This window comes from Cololabis saira, chromosome 4 (genome assembly GCF_033807715.1).
Source record: "Cololabis saira isolate AMF1-May2022 chromosome 4, fColSai1.1, whole genome shotgun sequence".
Lineage (NCBI taxonomy): Eukaryota > Metazoa > Chordata > Actinopteri > Beloniformes > Belonidae > Cololabis > Cololabis saira.
In genome coordinates, this window is record NC_084590.1 from 39490055 (window position 1) to 39511012 (window position 20958).

The following is a 20958-nucleotide window of genomic DNA, read 5'->3' on the forward strand; positions in this document are numbered from 1 at the left end:
GCCTTGCTTGCATGCCAAATTTGGTGCCTTTTGGTGAACTATCAAATATGGACCAATCAGATGAAGGGGGGGTGCGCTTGTTGGCGTCTAGCGTCGCCACGGTAACACTTTTCAAAGAGAAAAGTAATGCGTGTAGTCGCAGGATGGACACGCACATTTTGATGTATAACACATCTGGGTGCACGTTACGGTTCGGGCTGAATTAACTGCCGAAGGAATGGCATAAATTGCGCCAAAGTGACACGATTAATTCAAAATGGCCGACTTCCTGTTCGGTTTCGGCCATGTCGCCAAGAGACTTTTCTTTAAGTTGTTTACTGATACAGGTGTGTACCGATTTTCGTGCATGTACGTCAAACCATATCGTGGGGCTTGAGGCACAAAGTTTTCAAGGGGGCGCTGTTGAGCCATTTTACCACGCCCATTAATGCAAACCATTAAATATCAAATTTTTCGCCAGGCCTGACTTGGGTGCAAAATTTGGTGACTTTTTGGGCATGTTAAGGGGGGCAAAAAGGCCATCACTTTGTCAGAAGAAAAATAATAATAATAATAAAAATTCCTGCAAATACAATAGGGCCTTCGCACTGCAAGTGCTCGGGCCCTAATAATAAAAATTCCTGCAAATACAATAGGGCCTTCGCACTGAAGGTGCTCGGGCCCTAATAAATAAATGGAATAAAAGAAAAACAGTAAAAAGTGTCACCACACTACTGAGTATTAAAAGCCATTCTAAATAAATAGGTTGTAAGCCTTGATTTAAAAAGACCCAGGTCAGAGAGAGTGCATAACTTCCTGTGCTAGCTTTTGGTGCAACGAAGAAGAATTCTTATTATAAAAATGTCATGATATCAGATAGTGATTAGAAGTAAATACTCACTAACACCTATACCTTATTTTCAGCAATATCAGTGAGTATTTGTATCACTTGTATCTGCATAAGTACAACTAAAAAAAAAAAAGAAGAATACTACAGTTCCTCCACAAGGCTTTCAGAGACTGATAACATCATCCATCAAATTATTTTCTTCAAGTTATTGCTGCTAAAGATAGTTCTACAAACCAATGAATCAATGTGTGTTCACAATGTGTGATTTTTGGCTTTTTTCATTAAAAAAGAAAGGACATAAAAAGGGTGTCACTGCTTTTATTTGTCTTGTGTTTTGTATTTATTTTACCATTGAGCATTTGAGACATGCAGATGTATTGATGCACACAAAGAAGAAATGTATAATTACATAGTGCGACTTTTCTGCAGGAAGTTTCAGGGATGCCTGCTCTCTGCGTGAAAGTGAAACAGGGAGGACTTGGATTTGATTATCGACTCAATATGGCAATTCCTGACAAGTGGATTCAGGTAAGGTGTACTTATCGAAGGCAGTTGATGTTCATTTAGATACAGTACGTTCATTAGTTTGAATTTAAATTTTCAATATTATGAAGGCCCACACCTCTGTCATGGTACGGTTATGACATTCATAGCTGTTGGTTTGCACTGATTCTGTCTCAAGAACTTCTATGAACTTGAAATACCTGAAGAAGATCAAAATGTGAAATGTATAGTGTAACTCAAACTCTGGACTCTGGTGTGGTAGGTCCATGTTGGGCATGTCACAGCTTGAGCCTTATGAATCCAGGTTTTGAGTAAGCCTTGTACATGTGTGTACAGGGAAGGAAAAAATAAACCGTCCAGAGTCCAGTATTCAAATTCCCCAGAAAATTGAGCCTCTTTTCTTCTCTTTGGTCCATTGGTTCACTAATAAGCAGTTTTCTAAAGGCTACACAGATGTTTAATCCCCAAACTGTCAGTTCTTTTTTTTGACATTGTACAAAAAGAGCAACAGCTATTATTATTTTTATGCAAAATCTTCTGTTTATTTTGCTTGATATCACATTTCCCCAACTGTTAAACTTGTATGCAACCACAAATGGTGGTTCCGCGTTATCCTTCCACCTTTTAAATGTCCGTTGGACAGGTCTTAACCCAATTATAGCATTCAGCATCTTCCCTATTCATGTTGTTTGCTTGATGCAATACTTTAAACCCTCTGAAAGAGACGAACATGTTTTGCTCGACCACAGGATGAGTGTGCCTGCATTAGTTAAATCTCTATTTTTTTGTTATATTGTTTTTTCTTTTGGGCTCCTGTCCTGTGTATATGCAGTAATGTCTTCTTTTTCACAAAAAGGGGAAAATGAAACTATTCACATAGAAACCTATTCATTCACCGCAAAGGATTAAATAAATCTTTCTTTGTGTGTGAGTGTGTGTGTGTGTGTGTGTGTGTGTGTGTGTGTGTGTGTGTGTGTGTGTGTGTGTGTGTGTGTGTGTGTGTGTGTGTGTGTGTGTGTGTGTGTGTGTGTGTGTGTGTGTGTGTTTGGGGGGGGCTTCTGGTGAAGGTGGTCCAACATTTCATCATGTGTGAAAACAGCTTTTTATTATTGTATATTTCTGTTCTGGCTTTATCTGAACCAGAGCTGATTTATTTTTCTTTTTATTCATTAACTGAACCTGCCGAGCACTTGGGAGGGCCATTATTATTCCTGCAGAATAAAACCCATGGGTGAAAGAGGTTTTTTTTTTTTTTTGTGTTTTTTTTTTTAATAAATGAACGCATCTGATTTATAAAACCATACAGGTTATATTTTATTTCATCACTTATTTATTCCGTTGCTTTGATGGAGTCTATTAAATAATCAGGAAGAAAGATGAGATTTAATATTTTTAACATGAGGGCCATCTAGGTTCTGAACCATGCGGAAATTTCTTTTAACAGGGTTGTCTTTGCATGTTTTTTGTTTATTGACTTTGAAACATCCATCTCAATTCAATTTATTTCACTTTACTTGTATAGTCAATTCACAACAAAGTAATCTCGAAACACTTCACAGAGAAATCGCTTAGTTTACAAAGTTCAGCGCATTCTGATTAACTCCATATTGTATTACAGTTAATTCCCATTGAGTCCAAAAATTAAAATTCATGTAATACCAATTCATAAAAAAAAAAAAATAAGTCTAACTACGGAATTCAACACATCTTCACATTTGTGTTATTCCCCCGTCCTGAGTTATTCTTGAAATAGTTTTGTACAATGTCAGTGGCAAAATTATGTTCTGCATGTATTAAGGACTGCTTTTTGACAAGCAGTCAGACAATTGAATAGTTAATCCAAAACATAGAGGGGGGAGGGGGGCAAAAAAGAAAAAAGCTGCAATCCTGTAAGTTTATCCTCTTCTATTCATTGTCACAAGAAATAAATGACCTCATGCAAAAAAGTTTTATTCTTTACTTAAATCAGTTTCCAGGAATACATTTCTGACAGTTGTAATAGAGCATGACATTTATTCACCCCATTTCTTAACTTTTCATCCATCATTCTTTTAAAGTTTTAATTGGATTTCAGAATTTTACCCATATCTTGTATGAAAAAAGTAGTCTTTGCTAATATAAATCTAGGAACATTTTTTATTTTATTGTGTATATAAAAAAAAAAAACGAGGGTGTTAAATGTTAGAGGGGAATGTAGTTTTTGCACCAACAGCAAAAATGCTCTAAATTGCATTAATAGCAAAAATAAACTGTTCTTTTTAGAGATTTTGTAACTTTCAGAGTAGAGGATTAGGCTTATACACAGAAGATAAATAAATAAAATGAAGATTAAAATAAATACATAAAATTTGTATTTTTTACTTTGACAGTTTTCCTCTTTAATCCGTTATCAGGTTAATTATACTGCATTAGCCCAATTCAGTCAGCATACCTACAAGGGAAAATTCTAAAAAGCAAGCAAAACCAAATAAATATAATCTCTATGGATTTGGACTCTATCTATCATATCGTTCTCATCAGTACTCTGATTTGGTCAATACAAGTGAAGATTGGTGGTAAAATGTATTGAAGGTAAAACATTTTTACTCGCTTATTGTCGGAGATTTGGACTAATTCCATGTTTCCTTGAAGGTTATTATCGATCATACAACAGAGCAATACGTGCAGCTGGTGTTTTCACCGTTGTTTAGATAAAAGTCTGCTAATATCTACAGTCAGACACTCAAGGAGGGGGGTGACACTGCTGAGGGAGTGACAGTCTGAAGCTTCCTGCCTGACATGCAACAAAATAAACTGTGTTGTGGCTCAGTGTTGACGACGGTTGGAAATGCTACTAAACTGTGTTTATCTAATGTTGTGAATAAATAAGGCCACATCAGAGTGTTTAATCATTAACTCTGATTGCTACAGGCAGAAGTCACTAAAATATGTAATATTTAACTTTATTAGTATTTTTCAATTTTGTCATCCACTCTGAGAAAGCATTAATTTATGTTTTTAAAAAAAAAAAAAAAAAAAAAAAAAAGGCAAATACAAATGTTTTTTAGTAAGGGTGCATATCAAAGGTGATATGAAAAATATTGTGATGAGATGGAATTTAGGGGCAATGCCTTGTATACTTTTTAAACAGAGTGGACAGTTTGACTCTGTGGAGTCCGATGCCATAACTCAGTCACTTTACCCATCAAGAGCAGCCGGTATCACCCTGTAAGGTAACAATAAGTTGGAAAATAGTTGCTGCTGTGATTTCCTTTTGATACTACCAGACTGTGGCTGGAAAAAGTATTTAATATCCATGTCCTCGTCTTGTGGTGCTGTTTTTCATTGGGTTAGTTGTATGAGTGTCCACGGATTCACCTTGGTGAGGGTTCAGATTTTTCTTGCCACAGCTGTACTTAAAGAAAACTCAGTATCGGATTTGTTGTATCTGTTTTACCTTGAGAGCAATGACCATGGGTGTGCATGTGCTGCCTTCCCCGCTAGCCAGACAGCCTGTCTCTGCATATGTCTGTCTATCTGTAGATTTGATTGATATGGATATTAAACTTCCTGGTTTTCAATGAAGAGAAACCAGTCTTATTACAGATGAATGGGAATGGTTTCAACTATGGAAGCAAAGCCAGTTCTGCTGTTGGTTTATTTTTGTTTTATTTCTCTCGATGTTCTGTCTGTATGCACATCAAGGATGATTTTTTTACTTCCTTCTCCAATGGTTTTTGTAAAGCACTTTGTTGCACAAGTTATATGAAAAGTGCTATACAAATAAAGTTTGATTTGAAAAGAAAATATCCGAAATTGTAATGCTGGGCAAGAAATATATTGAGAGATGTGCCTGCCTGTTGTGTAACCTGTGACGTGAGTTTATGGATGAGCTCCTGATTACATAAAAACCTGACCTTTATACACGTTTAGTTATAAAGATTACCAGATAATCCAAAATCTCTTCAAAATATGTTACATTTTATTATGCTTGTATTTAATCTTAAAATGAACACTATTTTATTTACCAAACGATACCAATTGTATTTTTATTATCAATAAATCTAATAGATGTTTTGTATGAGATTACTTCCCTGCCTGCCTCTTACGCCTGTTGTCTTCCCTCATTACTGTGATCTGGGTTTTAGCGAGACTTTCTGACACAGCATTTGCCTGATTAGAGTCCTATCTAAAAGATTGGGACTATTTTGTGTCCTTAGGTAACTACAAATCGGAGCTAAAAAAAATAACATGTGGAGTTCCTCAAGGTTCAGTTCTGGGGCCTCTGTTGTTTAACATCTATATGCTTCCACTTGTTCAAATTATAAAAAAAAAATAAAAAAAATGTGCTAACATAACAGATGACACAAATCTATATAACCATTTTGCCAGGAGACTAATCCAGAATTTTATTCAGTTAAATGAAGACAAAACAGAAATAATAGTGTTTGGAGCCAAGGAAGAAGGATCTAAATGTCAGCACTTAGCTTTAAGCAGTAAAGCTAAAACCCAATAGTGAAGCCAGAAATCTGTGAGTGGTTCTGGACTCAGACCTGAATTTTAACAGCCACATAACACAGTAGTGTAGTCAGACTATTATCACCTAAAAACATATGTAGCATTAAAAGATTGATGTCTCAGCAGGACCCATTCTTTTATCTTCGGTAAACTGGGCTACTGTAACGCTGTTCTCACGGGTCTCCCCAAAAGAAATCCATCAAACAGCTGCAGTTAGTTCAGAACGCTGCTGCCAGAATCCTCACTAAGACCAAGAGAGTGGACCATATAACTCCAGTTCTTAGATTTTTACTCTGCCTTCCTGTCTGTCACAGAATAGATTTTAAAATCCTGCTGCTGGTTTATAAATCTCTGAATGGTCTAGGGCCAAAATACATCTCTGATCTCCAGGTTTATTATGAACCAACCAGAACCCTCAGGTCATCAGGGTCACTATTAGTGAGTACTTTCTGTACTGTAGAGTTTCTGAGTTAGAACCAAACATGGTTTAAGCAGCGTTCAGCTCTTCACCTTACCTGTGGATCAAACTCCCAAAATTCCTCAGGGCTGCTGGAACTCTGTTGCTTTAAATCAAGATTTAAAATTGTTTTATTTCCTGCTGCATTTTCAGCAACCCATCATAATGCACTGCAACATTTTATTTCTTGCCTCTTATTTAATTATTTTTAACTGATGTCTGTCTTTAATTACTTATTTAAAACTCTTTTACTTTTTAATGCATTTTTAAAAGCTTTTAATGCAAAGCACTTTGAATTGCCCGTTGTGGAAAAACCTTCTAAATGTCTTTAACACATTCTTTCCAACTAGGTGAATAACTGGACTGAAAACTGAGTGTCTAAGTTACCAAGAATAAGACTTGAGCGATGATTCAGATTTTGGTAGATTTAATTAAACAATGTCATGCAAAAGGTTCAAAACATACATGAAGTGTCTCAATGCAGAATGACAATGAAACAGAGGAGCACACTGATATTAAAGCGTAGAGGATGATACATTCCCACCGCTAAACTTTATTTGGGCAGAGTACTAGTCTGCACCTGTAGTCGGCCAAGGCTATATTCTGAAGTTCTTAGTAGTTTTGTTTTCATCACATGAATGGGAAGCACTTTTTTCCCCATCACATTGTCTTGTACATGAAATGAGCTATACAAATAAACTTGCTTTGCCTTGTCTGGTAGTCTAACCTGCTCTTGTGAGTACATTGTTACATCTTTCCTCCTCCCCTTGCTAGTCCATTGTCATTCTTTTCATCACTGTCTTTATCACGTTCCTTTGCTGTAGTGTTTTTGTGTTTTCTTACCCCACTCAAGCTTTTTGGATTTTAAGTTGTTTAAGATGTCCTGCTGTGGCAGCACTTTCCATTCTTCACTTTTTGTTGGAATAGACTGAGGCATGCATAATAAACAATTAATCTCTCACGGATTTTGGTCCTACATATGCATCTATCTGTCTTCCTGACTCTGATTAGTTTATTTATTGTTTACAATAAACTACGCTTATAGCACCGTTACATATTCTAAACATCTGAAGGAAGTTTCCAAAGAAATAGCCTAACGGCTGCTTAGTTTTCCTGTTAACTAGCACCCCGCTAATTCTCTGGTGGTAGTAGTGGTTCTGTACTCCAACAAACTCCAGACAGAGGAGTTTCAGAAATATGTTGGAGGTCACTGCTTTTCCCAGAGGAATTAATGTTCCTCCAGACGTTTCATTTGAGTGCATGGAAGCATATGGAAACGAGACGTTATAGTGTGCAGTGTCTGCCCACATGACACACCACAGGTGTGGGAGTTGTGACCCGCTCTTGACTCTTCACTTTGACTCTGAGTGAGTTCTGCAGCGAAACCTTAATTAGCTAGGTTTTAAATGTATAACTTCCATGGCCAATGACTGGTGTATGCGCCCCCCCACACCGCCCCAAAACAACAGTTTTGTTATGAAAGGTGTTAAAACATTTTTGCCTTTGGTAGAATAATGTCATCACATCCGTGCCAGTTATTATGAGACAAAGTTATAACATTATCCAGCAATGTTTTACCATCCAAAGTTGCATCAATCTGGATAGGAAATCGTGGGTGCCAAATACTCCCGGTTCTTTCACATCAGCAGTGGAGCACCCTTCAGCTCAACACTTCAGTCCTAACTGCCACTGTGAAAGTACTGAATAACACTCAATGGGGAAACATTGTTAATAACTGTTCTGTCATCAGGTCCATAACTGTGCATTGTTGAATCCAAGTAGCACAAGGGAACGTCTGTGCATACCCAGCCATCCATTCAGGACCCCACCCAGCCCCGACCCGAGAAAAGTTAAAAACAAAAAACAAAAAATGCTTTATGGGTGACTGGAACTTGTTTTTTTCCTCTTTATTCTGCATGAACAGACTTGTCAGAATGCTGTTGTTTCCGTAATGATACAAATGCCACATATTTATTGTCAGAATGTAACACTGAATATTTTTTTAGAAATACATTTATCTGGGGATGTGTTTTGGTTTGGCTGTTGGATGAATTTGGATCATTTTGCGCGTATGTGTGTAACAATTAAAGGAGTTTTTGTGCGTTTCAAGGAAAGCCCTGTTTGGTGAATGCCTAAAAAGAATGACTTTTGTAAGATTCATGTAAGCTTGAGCCAAAATATGAGTAAATATACTGTAAGTTCCACTGTGGGCTATTGGATTTAGGAAAAAAAAAAAGAAAAAGCAGAGTGTGTGACCTCAGCACAGCATGCATGCACTACAGTTTCTTGTGTTTCTCGATGGGAGAAGTCAATGCATCGTTAATCAAGTCTGTCTCTCACAGCAGTTGGTTTTACTCAGTTGCAGGGCTGAAAGGAGGAGAAAAGAAGGTGAGAGAGGGAGCGAGAGAGTCCCAGACTTGACCTTCCACTGTGATATTGGCGCTAGCTGTGCTGCCAGCAGCACTGTAACAGAGGTTGCACAGGATTATCCTCGGGACCTCTCTGGAGGGGCTGCTGCTGCTGCTGCCTTTACCTTCCTAACAGTATTGCTTACAATGCAGTATTTGTTTAGATACTTCCCCTGGTTGCAAATTTTCAATTTAATCTTTTGCCTCCCTGGGGGGACATGGCGCTGGGGGAGAGCAAGTGAGCAGTGAAATTCCTGTATGCCTGTGCAGGGAAGCATTCATATGAACATGCTGTGGTATTGTCAGTGAAGTGCACTCAGGGCTAGCCTTGCTTCTTCTCACAGTGTCAATTAGGGAGGGATTTGAATGGACTGGAGTGGAGCCTCCAGTGAGGTGTGTGTTGCGGAAACGGAGATGGAGCGGGGAGGGCAAGCGTTCAGGAGGAGAGACGGAGAAAGACAGACGGACAGGAAGGGAAACGGAAGAAAAGAGAAACAAAGACTCAGAGCAACAGAGCTGTGAGCTTATTTATAGATTCACATGTGTGAACAAATGAATCTCTCTGTTCCTCAGCTGCGGCCTCATGCTGTGTTTTCTTCCTCCGCATGACTGATTGATATGACTCATTTACGGGCTGCAGAAGGCTGTTAGGACCAACAGACTGAGAAAAAAAAAAATTAAGACATCCTAATGAGAGGACCAGATAAGGCGCACAGCACAAGTTTGGATGATTCAATCTGATTATGACCATAAAATGCTGTCACTCCTAATGGATAAGCTTGCAAAAGTCCTTTAATTTAACAAGCACCCTTCCCTCAAGCTACAATAGATTGAGATGTAATTGAAACAATTAGAGGCGGAGGAGGGCGAGCGCTCCGCGGTAGCCACTTGGATGTGAGAGGCTGATGCGGAGAATTCCCCAGCATCCCTTCGCTTCTCGCAGCTGTTCAACTTGAATGACCTCTGAGTCAATTGTCTCAATTTTTGAATGAATAATTGAATGAATATATCAGCCAGGCCGGCTCTCTTCTTATTAATTTCAAGGGGGGGGGGGGTGGAGGAAAAAAAATCAATTTCTAGTCCTCGTTACTTTTTTTTCTGTTCATCACACCAGAAACACTTTCAATTAACTTGACCTAATAAAATTCAGGCTTCTGGCAAGCAATGATGGACCTCAGCTTGTTTATGTAAACAAGCCTTTTTGCTTTCGTCGCTAGCCTTTTAAAAGTTGCCCACTCTCTTTGCCCCACTCTGCTCGTGCCACCCCCGCCCGCTGCTCGCCCGCTTCAAACCGGCGCCAGCATTTCAGTTCCACCCTCCTTAATTGAACCCCGACGCCACCCGTGCATGGCGTTAACTGGCAGCGCAGGATTCCTCCAGCAGGGCTTTTATTTTTACACACAAACTGAGGTGACTTAAAGAGTGCCTTTCAACCGAGGGGAAGCCAACTGAGAAGGATTTCTGTCAAAGTTAATTAAACTGTGAAAATGTAAAGATATGCATGATCCGTGGGATTTGAAGAGTGCTCACTTTTGGTCTTTGCTCAACTCTTGTGCCAGCGCCAGTTTGTGCGATGGTAGCATGGTCCCCATGGCAACACAAACTCAAACACAACTCTAGTAGACGTGCTCGCAAAGGCAGGAGAGTCGGGTTGCTTGGGTCAGCGGCAAAATGTAAAACAAGAGCTTTAGACTAAACCCATCTCTGCCATTAAGTCCTTGCGAGCACCACGTGATGGTGGTAGAGAGGCTCTTGAATCAGTCACACCGTGTCGGTGGCGGTGAGATGACCTCATCCTGCACTGAAAGATTTTTTTATTTTTTATTTCTGGCTCTGTCTAATTAATCTGGGCACTCTGGTTGGCTCCTGACAGCAGGCTTGTAAAGTAAGATTTGTGCACTGCTCATTATCATTGATGAAGTGGAGTGTCAGCGGTGCCAGGAAGCTCGGCTGGTCGGGGCTAATATGGGTGAGCTGGTGGTAGAGAAGTCGTCAACCCATTCGCTCCTTTCTTTGCTCCGACAGTCCCGCTCCCAGACTAATTGCTCCCAGACCACTTCTGCGGTTGAATAGAATTGTAATGATACATAAGGAAGTGTAAAATGTCTGAATGCTGAGCGTACGTGAATCTGGAGACGGCCAGGGTGATCTCTGGGGCATTTCCTCGAGATTCATTGTTTAATTTTGATAGGGGAGCGTGTGCAAAAAAGGAAAATAATAGTTTTGTGAGGACATTTTTTCTGGCTTGTGTTTATCTCTTTTTTTTTTCTTGTTCTTTTTTTAGCTAATTTATTGTGTATTTTATCTGTAGTATGATAGTACTCTTGAAGTAGTAGTATCAGAAGTGAGAATCTTACCATGCTCCTTAACGAGACATGTCTTTGGAGTGGCTGCCAAGTACAATGGATGAACAGTATGTGTCATTTTATTACCTGCCCACGGTTAACCCCTCTGTGGCGTTCACTCTTGATACTTTCTTTTATTCTTCTTTTATTTTGGAAGAACGATTCCCCTCCATCTTTTAAGACTTTCATTGACCAAATTACAGCATTTCTACCATTAGAAAAGCTAACATTGGAAAAATATAACCGTGGCCATCTTTTTCAAGAATTTTGGTTCCCATTATTTTCTGGCTTAGAGCTTCATTCATTGTAAACTTCATCATACGCTGATTGCTGTCTTATTGTTGTCATTTACTTTATGTAACCTATGTATCTGTAGGTATTTGAGTTTTGATGCCCCTACTGTTACTCTTTTTTTTCTCTTTTTTTTTTTTTTTTTACAGTTAATTTTTTATTTATTTCGTGTGTCTGTTTTTGTGTTTTTTTGGGGTGGTGGTGGGAGGGGTGGGTTGTAGGCGAGATTTCGCTTGTGTGCACAAAAGAAAATTGTAAAGACCTACTGTTATTTAGGATGTTTGTGATTGCCTTTCTTTTGTGAAATAAAAAGATATTGAAAAAAAAAAAAGAAGTGAGAATCTTTACATGCTCCTTAACGAGACATGTCTTTAGAGTGGCTGCCAAGTACAATGGATGAACAGAATGTGTCATTTTATTACCTGCCCACGGTTAACCCCTCTGTGGCGTTCACTCTTGATACTTTTCTTTTTGTTTCTTTTTTTGTTTGATTTATTACATTCTGTTGGACACTTTGCAGTGATATTGTTTCCACAAGTCTACACAATGTTGAGCATGTCTGTCATTGTTGCTTTATCTTATTTTCAAACCAAGAACTGAGGAGGGGGGGGGAGTTGGACTGCTGCAAGTGAAAGTCTATTCGCCAGCACATCCCAAAGATTCTCAGCGCGGTTGAGGTCAGGATACGTGCTGGCCGGTCCCTGCATGAAAACCATGTCTCACGCTGCCTGACCAATTCTCCTAGAATCTGAGGCTGATGAATCCCTGCAGTTCCTGTTTCGAGATAAAATTAGTCTGAAACAAATACAAACTTGTGCCCAACAGGGAAGCATGACTAGTAAAGCTCAAATCTTTTATATCGATGACATAATTAAAAAGTGCTGTGACCTAAATTCTTGCCATATAAAGAAACCCATCAGGATTTAGTTTATCGATGCATTGCTCTTAACCCGTCGGTTTGCCAACTATACGATCCGAGAGAAATGTAAGCGTCATGGGGAGTGAAAAGCTCAGAGAATCTGTCATACTTGGAGATAATAATTGCCATTCTGAGCTGTGTTTGGTGGCAATGACTATAGCCACACAAGGCAAAAGTGAAGAAGATTGAATGTAAACAGATGGTGATGTATAGAGCGGGGATGGTTTCCCTTTAGGGGGCCCAGTCAGTTCATCTCAGACATATTGATTGGCACAATTTACTCTCTTTACTCGGAGGATTATGGCTCTGTAGCGTAATATAAAGGTTTCCTGACATGTCAATCAGCTGTCGCTGCCAATTCCACTGAGCAGACCTCGGCTTGTCACTGAAACGCGTCCGCCGACTCCCCCACCAGTCAGACAGCCTGCATGTCTCCTGCCAAGAGGAGGACATGGAGCATTTCTTTTTTTTTTTCTTTTCTTTTGTGAAGTTTTGATTGTGATACTTGGTGTCCTTGCTTCTGTTGTGCTCATCGAATCACCTGCACGTGCAGTGCACTTACTCTACTTTAGAACCTTCTCCGCTAGTCTCGTGTTTGTGTTACTCTTCATAATTAAAGTGGGTCAGTCCGGCTTTATTGCAGTTCTCTGTGGGAAGATGCGCCCGGTTTCGTGTTTTGGTGACTCCCCGTCTCCTTTTGACCTCTGAAAATGACTTTTGTTGGCAGGAAGTGTGCATTGTACGCAGTCCAGCGCAGTGGCATTGATTCCATGGGAGGATTTATTGTTGAATCCCTCTGTTTGGATGAGAGGTTCTGACCTTGCCCATCTCAGGTTGGAAGAGCTGATGCCTTACTACCCATGGGCTGTAGTGCCGTTATTAAAAACTCTATTACCACCATTCAAAGGTAGACATAACTCACAGCGCGGATATAGAGATGTCAAAACAGAGATTGATCTCGGAAAAAGAAGAGCAACCGGAGAAAACTTCAGAAAGGTAGAAAAACTGGTCGGACTGAAATACTGAGCTGAAAATATCAGCCCAAGCCCGACTAGATCTCTGTTATACATTAATCATACCCTTTTTCATTAACCTCTCTCTGTCACTGTGTAGATCTTGAAGGAGTTAAAGGATGAAGACTGGAACATGGGCAATATTATTCATACACTGACCAACAGGCGGTATGGAGAGAAGTGCATATCCTACGCAGAAAGCCACGATCAGGTACAGCATCTCACTTTACTGTGCAAATGGTCGGCGCCGAGGCTGCTGCCAATAATCAGAATCAGAATCAGAATCAGAAAAGGGTTTATTGCCAAGTTTTCACACGAGGAATTTGTTATGGTGATTGGTGCAACACAATACAATTATAAAAGCAATATGTACGAGATAAAATTAAATGAAATGTATAAACAATAAAAAAGTATAAACAGTAAAATAAAATGTAGACCGGAAATGTACAAAATGAGGTTTTAAAGTGCCGGGTGAGTCTGTACAAAAGTGACTAAAAGTAATAAAGTATGACATAAAATTTTCAGGCTCTGGTCGGTGATAAGAGCCTGGCCTTCTGGCTGATGGACAAGGAGATGTACACCAACATGAGCAGCCTGCTTCCCATGTCGCCCGTCATCGACCGCGGAATGCAGCTGCACAAAATGATCCGCCTCCTCACTCATGCTCTTGGTGGAGAAGGCTACCTCAACTTCATGGGTGAGTCATGTTGGCGCAACAGAAAATCCTGCACCATAGACACTAATAATCTGTTCTTCATGCCTAAATAAATATTTTCTGCAATCATACCACATGTCTGAGTCATACAGGTGACATTAAAATGCTAGAGAAGCGATCAAGGTCATGATGTGCCGGTACTCCTCTGTTTTGTTCATTTCTTTTATTAAAACAGGCGAGGAGATTCATTTCATATCCCTGTCATGTACTATACTCCACCCAAATTTGAACTTCTCCCCTCAGGCAGACAGAACGATCCTCTAAGTGTTCGCCGAAACAGACAGAAAAACATATTCGCTCTGCTGTTTTACGCAGGCAACAAGCAGGAACAAAATTCTGAATATATGCCTGTTTTGCATACAACGCTATCTTGAATATGATTATTTTATTTCATTTATTTTTCCTATGTGTCATTTGTTCTTAACATATTATGTCAGTGTGGGTTGTAGGTGTCTGTGTGTTTCAGATTTTTATTCGGGATGAAATTAAAAAATGATAGATTTTACTTCTTTTTTTTTTTTCTTTTTTTTTTTTTTCAAAATCACCTCATTAAAAATCTAAGAGATTTTGAATAACTTTTAGTGAGTCATGTTATTATACACTTGTATAAAGGGATAAGTTATATTATTTCCTACATTTCTATCTCTCTGGGGTATCTTACTGCCTATGATTAAGGCTGATAAGCATCAATGGAACCTTTTGAAGATGGGTTAATGCCACTTTCCGGTGCTGATGGTGAAATTCAGGACAAAAGTCTGATTGCTTTCATTCCTCAAATGGATCCACATCCCAGTCACCGTCAGGGCACTCCTCATTTGCAACTCATCATCTGAACTGGGGCATGGCCGTCAAGTCCCGCTGGTAAAGATAATAATGTGATAATTAATGACAAACACTTGAAAATGACCTTGGCTGAAAGAAATGCATTTCTTTCGATGTGCCAATCCACGGTTTAGGCTACAATTCTGAGAATGCTGGGGATCTGAAAAATGTGAATAAAAACAGATTTAATGATTTCAAAACTCATCAACCCAAGCTTTATTCACAGTACAACATGGAGGCATATCAAATGCGTGTATTCCACTTTTTACAATGTCACTTTCATGGCAAAATGTATTATTTTGAATGTGATTGTAGCTTGCTGAGACATGGGTCACGGAGGCTGATAAGGGGTATGAAAAGGAAAAACCTAAACAAACATCCCGTAACTTTTTAACAGATCATTTGTGCAAAAATAGCACAATTAACTGTGCCATGGGCAAATGCAGGTCAAAGCTCCATCATGCAAAGAAGCAGCCATGTGTGAACACAGTCCAGAAACACCGCCGTCCCCCGTCGCGGCGAAACTTGCCCGACATGGACTGAGGAAAAGAGGAAAACTGTCCTGCGGCCACACAAATGGCAATCAGCTATTCTCTTTGGAAACCGGTGATGCCACATCCTCTGAGAGAGTACGATTTATCAGGGCTCAAAAAGACATCTGTGATTGTATGGAGGCAGCGTAGTGCCTACAACCTGGGCGGGTTGAAATATCAGTTCTGAAGGGTATACACAATTAATCCTTAATGCCTTATATATGAAATAAGCCACCAAAAATTATACATTTTTTTAATGTTTTTTTTTAATATTTAAAAATACCCCCAAGTTTGTCTTTTTATCGTTTTCTAATTAATATTTTTTTGTATCTTTATGACTACATTGAGTTATTTCTATTTATTTTCTCTTTCTGTTATTTAGAATTTTTATTCTTAATTGAATAAAACTATTATACAATAATATTATGGGTCAAAGCAACATGTGGTTAATTACAGACTTTTTCAAGGAAAAACTTGCAGTGCACTCCCATCGTTTTACTTTTCCTAAGATGATGGATTTCTTCTTTATCAACATTTTGATATATTTTCTGTTGTGAAAAAAATCTCTTTTAATCTGTATTTACACTTAACACGGTGGCCTGCGTTTTATCAGATTTTAAGAGTTTTAAATGCGGCGAACACCCTGCACTCCCAGCACTTTGATCCCAGAACCAAGGCAGCAGATGCTAAAGTCTGACCACAGGTCAAACTGTTAATACGTGTTGCCCGTCTTTCTGTGTTACTCGAGGAAAAAGAATTAAATGCTCTAAGAGTTTCTGCCAAGTTAATTGATGTGGGGGAGGGGGAGAGAAGTACTATTTAAAAAAAAGACTTTTCTTGATGGACAATCACAACTGGCAAGCTTATAATGATTAGGATGTCAGAGAAGTGACCCTGTGTGGGTAGCTGAAGGACGGTTAATAGTCATTATATCTGATTTGCCGGCTAAAGCATTCCTGAAAGGTACTCTGCTGCACTCTTGGTGCTTTGTTTCACCCATGGGTTTCTGTGCCATGTTAATTTTCAACCAGTTTTAAATTTCTAAAGCTTCAGAATCATGCAGGGATGATCAGTAGAAATAATGCTTTCTGTTGATTTGACAATGAACTCTATGTAGCCTTTTTGAAAAGCACTACAAAGACAGCTCAGCTTGGCATCCTGACCTCAACACATTTTTGTATCTTTTTGATGACATACAGCCACAGACTCATGATTTGTTGTTAAAAAGGACAATGTTTATGGGAGTATTATTGTTGTTGTTATTATTATTCACCATCACTACCCTCATCTCCCCTTACAGGCTGTAAAATCCAGTTAATACAACTTCAAATGAATAATACCCATATTACATTGTGCAATTAATATAAATGAAGGACTGTGAAAAACCAAGCACACCCTATAAATCAGTAGTGTTTTTACTACAACCTTTTTCTTCATTTAAAAGTTCCTGTCATGGCATTTAAATCAGTTTGAGGTCCAAACTTTAGCAGGACCTTGATTGGGTTGGAACATTTCCCTGTTTCATGACCAAATTCCAGCCAAGCTTTTATTGTCGGACAGACACACATTTGATTGAAGAACACAAATGTGTGCAAAGGGTTCTATTTCATCCCTGCTGACCGCCAGAGGCGGTCCTTCAAGCACTGAATATTCCTCTTCGCGCATGCGCAGTTCAAGTATGTATACCAACAATGTCACCTGTGACCCCTGGATGACCCGGAGAAGTTGATATCTTCCGGCGTCGTCAGAGGATCAGTTCCTTTTCATCTTCTCGCACGCAGGTTTGCTTTGGAAGCGTTGAAGCTGCATTTCAACAAAATCTAACTTGTAGTTCGTCGCTGGTAGTTCTGTGACCGTTGTCGGTCGGAGCAGCGGACAATTCGCCCTCCAGGAACTGCAACGGCAAAACTTTCTTCTGAGTTTGTTAGCACGTGGACATGGTGCGTCCTTGTGTTCGCCGGTAAGCCGGTGCTGTCACTCCCCTCTAGCCGGGACGAGGTATGTGACTAGGCTACTGAGTTCTTTGCATTGTTTATTGTTTATTGATACGGTTGCGTTTGCGCACCCGGTTTCTTTATTTCCTGGCATTTTTTTTTTCCCAGCTGGAGGGTCGTGTTAGCGCTTCCCGGCTGCCAGCATGTTATTAATATTTATTAATGATTAGCGCCAGCATCAAGCACGCTACGGTTTTGTTTGTCTTAATCGACCTTTGGTTGTGTAGGCTGTGTACGCGCTGCCTCCCCCCAGCATATGGTCTCACTCTGATTGGCTGCAGCGTTAGTGCTCTGCTTATTGTGTAGTGTTGTTTTTTGTTTTGTTTTTTGACAAATCCTTTGCTGGTGTAAGCGCTCCATGTTGCCAGTGTAAGAGATATATATTCTTTGCTATTTTTGCGATAACACCTCTGCTGGTGTAGGCAGCGTACGCGCTCCCTCCCCCCCAGCATTCGCTGTTTCTACTCCAGCTGACCGCAGCGTTCGCGCCCAGGTGGTCTGGAGTGTTGCCACTACATTGCCTTGGCTGGTACAGGTGGTGTACGCGCCCCCTCCCACCAGAGTTAGGCTTGATTGTCTGGCAAACAGGGGATATATTTTGTTTTTCGGCACTACCTTGTTCTCTATAGCTGATATAACATGAATTACTCCTATGTGGGATCAATAAAGTTCTTATTTTTGCCGTCTGAGAAAATTAAATATATTATATTTGGTGCCTAACTGTTTCCCAAGTATATTAGAGCGTGTGTGAATGAATAAATGAGACGTAAAACGTAAATTTCTTTGTAGAAAGGTGCTTTATGAAAATAAGTCCATTTACTTGTATTAGTTTGCAGCCCAGTCTTGCCACATCCAATATGGCGGCGACGTCAGTGGGCGATGCAATGTGGTGATTGGCTCTCCAGAAACGCTTTGAAACCCGTTCCAAAGATCGCTGATTGGCTCTTAGTTTTGGCATGTCAAAACAGTGCCATAATTCGTAGTTGTAAAAAAAGTTTGTAGCTTTGTAAAAAAAAGTTTGTAGCTTTGTAAAAAAAAGTTTGTAGCTTTGTAAAAAAAAGTTTGTAGCTTTGTAAAAAAAAGTTTGTAGCTTTGTAAAAAAAAGTTTGTAGCTTTGTAAAAAAAGTTTGTAGCTTTGTAAAAAAAGTTTGTAGCTTTGTATCTAGAAGTACAAATATGTTTGGCAAGTACAAATATTTTTTGCAAGTACAAATATTTTTTGCACACGCACAAAAAGATTTCTACAAGTACAAATATTTTTTTCACAGGCACAAAATATTTTTTGCAAGTACAAATATTTTTTGCACACGCACAAAATATTTCTACAAATACAAAGTTTATTTACAGATACAAAATACTTGATTATACTATACTATATAATACTTAATTTGAGCCCATATTTCCTCTGCAAAGCGTGTCAGTGACTGTTAGTTACTGTTATAAATTATAAAAACCGGAAGGTGATCACGGATGTCATTTATTAATAGTCCTCCCACTGTATTATTGTCTATACCATTTGTAAAAAATATTATCAATTAATGTAGCACAATGGGACGTGATCCGGCTTGGTCTGGTGAATTTGGGATATAGGCTAATACTATATAATGTATTAATAAATTCCTCGGTCATTCTAAGATTATTTGGATTTAGAAGATCAATATTGAAGTCACCACAGATAAACATGACTTTATGTCTTGTTTTTGTGAAATGTTGCTCTATCCAGTCTTTAAATGTGTCTATATTATACCCTGGTGTTGTGTATATACAACTCACAATAACATTTTTCTTTTTTTCCATACATATTTCTATTGTAAGACATTCAAGTACATTATCTACCACAGTTGATATTTCTTCTACCACCTTATAATTTATGTCCACGTACAGAGCTACACCACCACCATTTTTGTTATTTCTGTTCATACAGTTCAGTTCATATCCTTCAAGTTCAAAATCCATGCCCCTTGTACTGTTGATCCATGATTTCAGATATCGCAATTATGTTGAAAGGCTGTGTGAACTGGCTTAAGTAATCCTTGATGTTATGGAAGTTGGCATAGAAACTTCTGTTGTTGAAGTGGATTATGGACATTTTGTTTTCAGTTTTGAAGGTGCTGTAGTACTAATCATCTGTATAATAATGGCAGTCGTTGTTAATCTTTAAAAATAAGTTGTTTTCTGGATCAATGCCATTTTCAATGTCATGTGGCTTATGTTTAGTGTATTGATATGTAGATACTTCCAGGCCATCAAGTTCAGAAATCCTTGTCCTCTTGAGCTGGAGGAGGTTGCCGGGGAGAGGGAGGCCTGGGCCTCTCCGGTTAGCCAGATGACTCTACAGTCTGAATTCAGATGAGCAGAAATAGATAGATGGATGGAAGGATAAATGGATGGATGGACCAGGAGTTGGTTGAGCTGGAGGGCAGGATTGCCCCGCAGAGTCACCAGAGTAGTTTTTTTTCTGGAAGCAATTTAAAATTAAAATGTAGTTGTTTTTTAAATATAGATAGAGGTAAAGCTTGCTATCATCACAACTAAAATTCATTTCCAAAGTGTGTCAAACTGTATATGATAGCTTGATGATGCATCGGAACGATGACCCCAAACAGGCAAGCTGATCCACTAACCAGAAGAATCCGGGGTTTGGAGTGGGCCAGGCAGAGTTTACTCCCTGGGCCCCATATATTGTGGGTTAATCTACACAGAGCCTTTCTTTATTAAATGCTCTGGTGCATTTCTCTGCTTCTGCCTTGCCATGCATGAAAAAAGTTCTATACATGTTGTTGCAGATTTGGTCACAGGATAAGTATTTGAGCTTTCTTTTGAAGCTTGTGTGCACATGCATTAAGAGCAGGCCTGCTGTACTTGGCCTTGGAAATCAGTTGTGGCGGTACACCTTATCCTCCTAGGTTTTTGGTATTTACCTCATCCTCAAAGCTGATGCCACTTGCCAAAGTCAGGATGGAGCACTTTTTGATTACAAGTTGTTTAACTCTTCATTTATAATTCTCTGAGGCTTTTTATTATGAATGATTATGTGACCTCTTCCAAGTGTCAACATGTGTTTTTTTTTTTTTTTTTCTTTTTCCATAAAATTCCTTGTTTGTCTTTCTTTGCAAGTTAATTAGATCTTGAGGGGGAAAGAAAAATGAAATGAGATCTTGGCACAATTGGTTCCATTTCATCATTTCAAAGTTTGCAGTTTTATAGAGAGCAGTAAAGTCAACTCAGAAAGTAATAGTGTGTGGTTAAGAGTTAAACTGGAGAAAAAGTGAAATATTTTTATGCATTGAAAAAATGCACGCTTTTGTAGGAAATAAAATGTGTAAAATGTTGGGGGGGGGGGCACAATGTCTACAGCGCATTATGGAAATGCTCAAGGAAAAAAAGAAAATCAAGTCAATCTGAGACGGCTTAGCGTGTCAATGGATCAATGATGGCAGAGTCATTTAGCCAGTGCTGAGCAAGAGCAAATTGTTTGAGCAAGCAAATCAATTTGAAGTGCCTAGCGTAGAAAAAACCATTTATTTACTCATGACCAATAGCAAACACCAGAGAGCAAGCGGACAAAGGGAGCATCTGCATTTGAGGTGCTGAGAGATGGATACTGTAAAGGATGTTGGAGCGTCAATGA

At 39.1% G+C, this 20958-nt stretch overlaps 1 protein-coding gene across 1 annotated transcript in view; it reads left to right on the forward strand.

Moving 5' to 3' along the window:
- The window catches only part of gbe1b (glucan (1,4-alpha-), branching enzyme 1b), a 117128-nt gene that overhangs the window by 53855 nt on the left and 42315 nt on the right, over nt 1-20958 (forward strand). The window contains exons 10-12 of the mRNA XM_061719738.1: nt 1259-1357; nt 13364-13474; nt 13789-13960. Of these exons, the coding sequence (XP_061575722.1) occupies nt 1259-1357; nt 13364-13474; nt 13789-13960 (382 nt within the window). The remainder of the gene's footprint in view (nt 1-1258; nt 1358-13363; nt 13475-13788; nt 13961-20958) is intronic.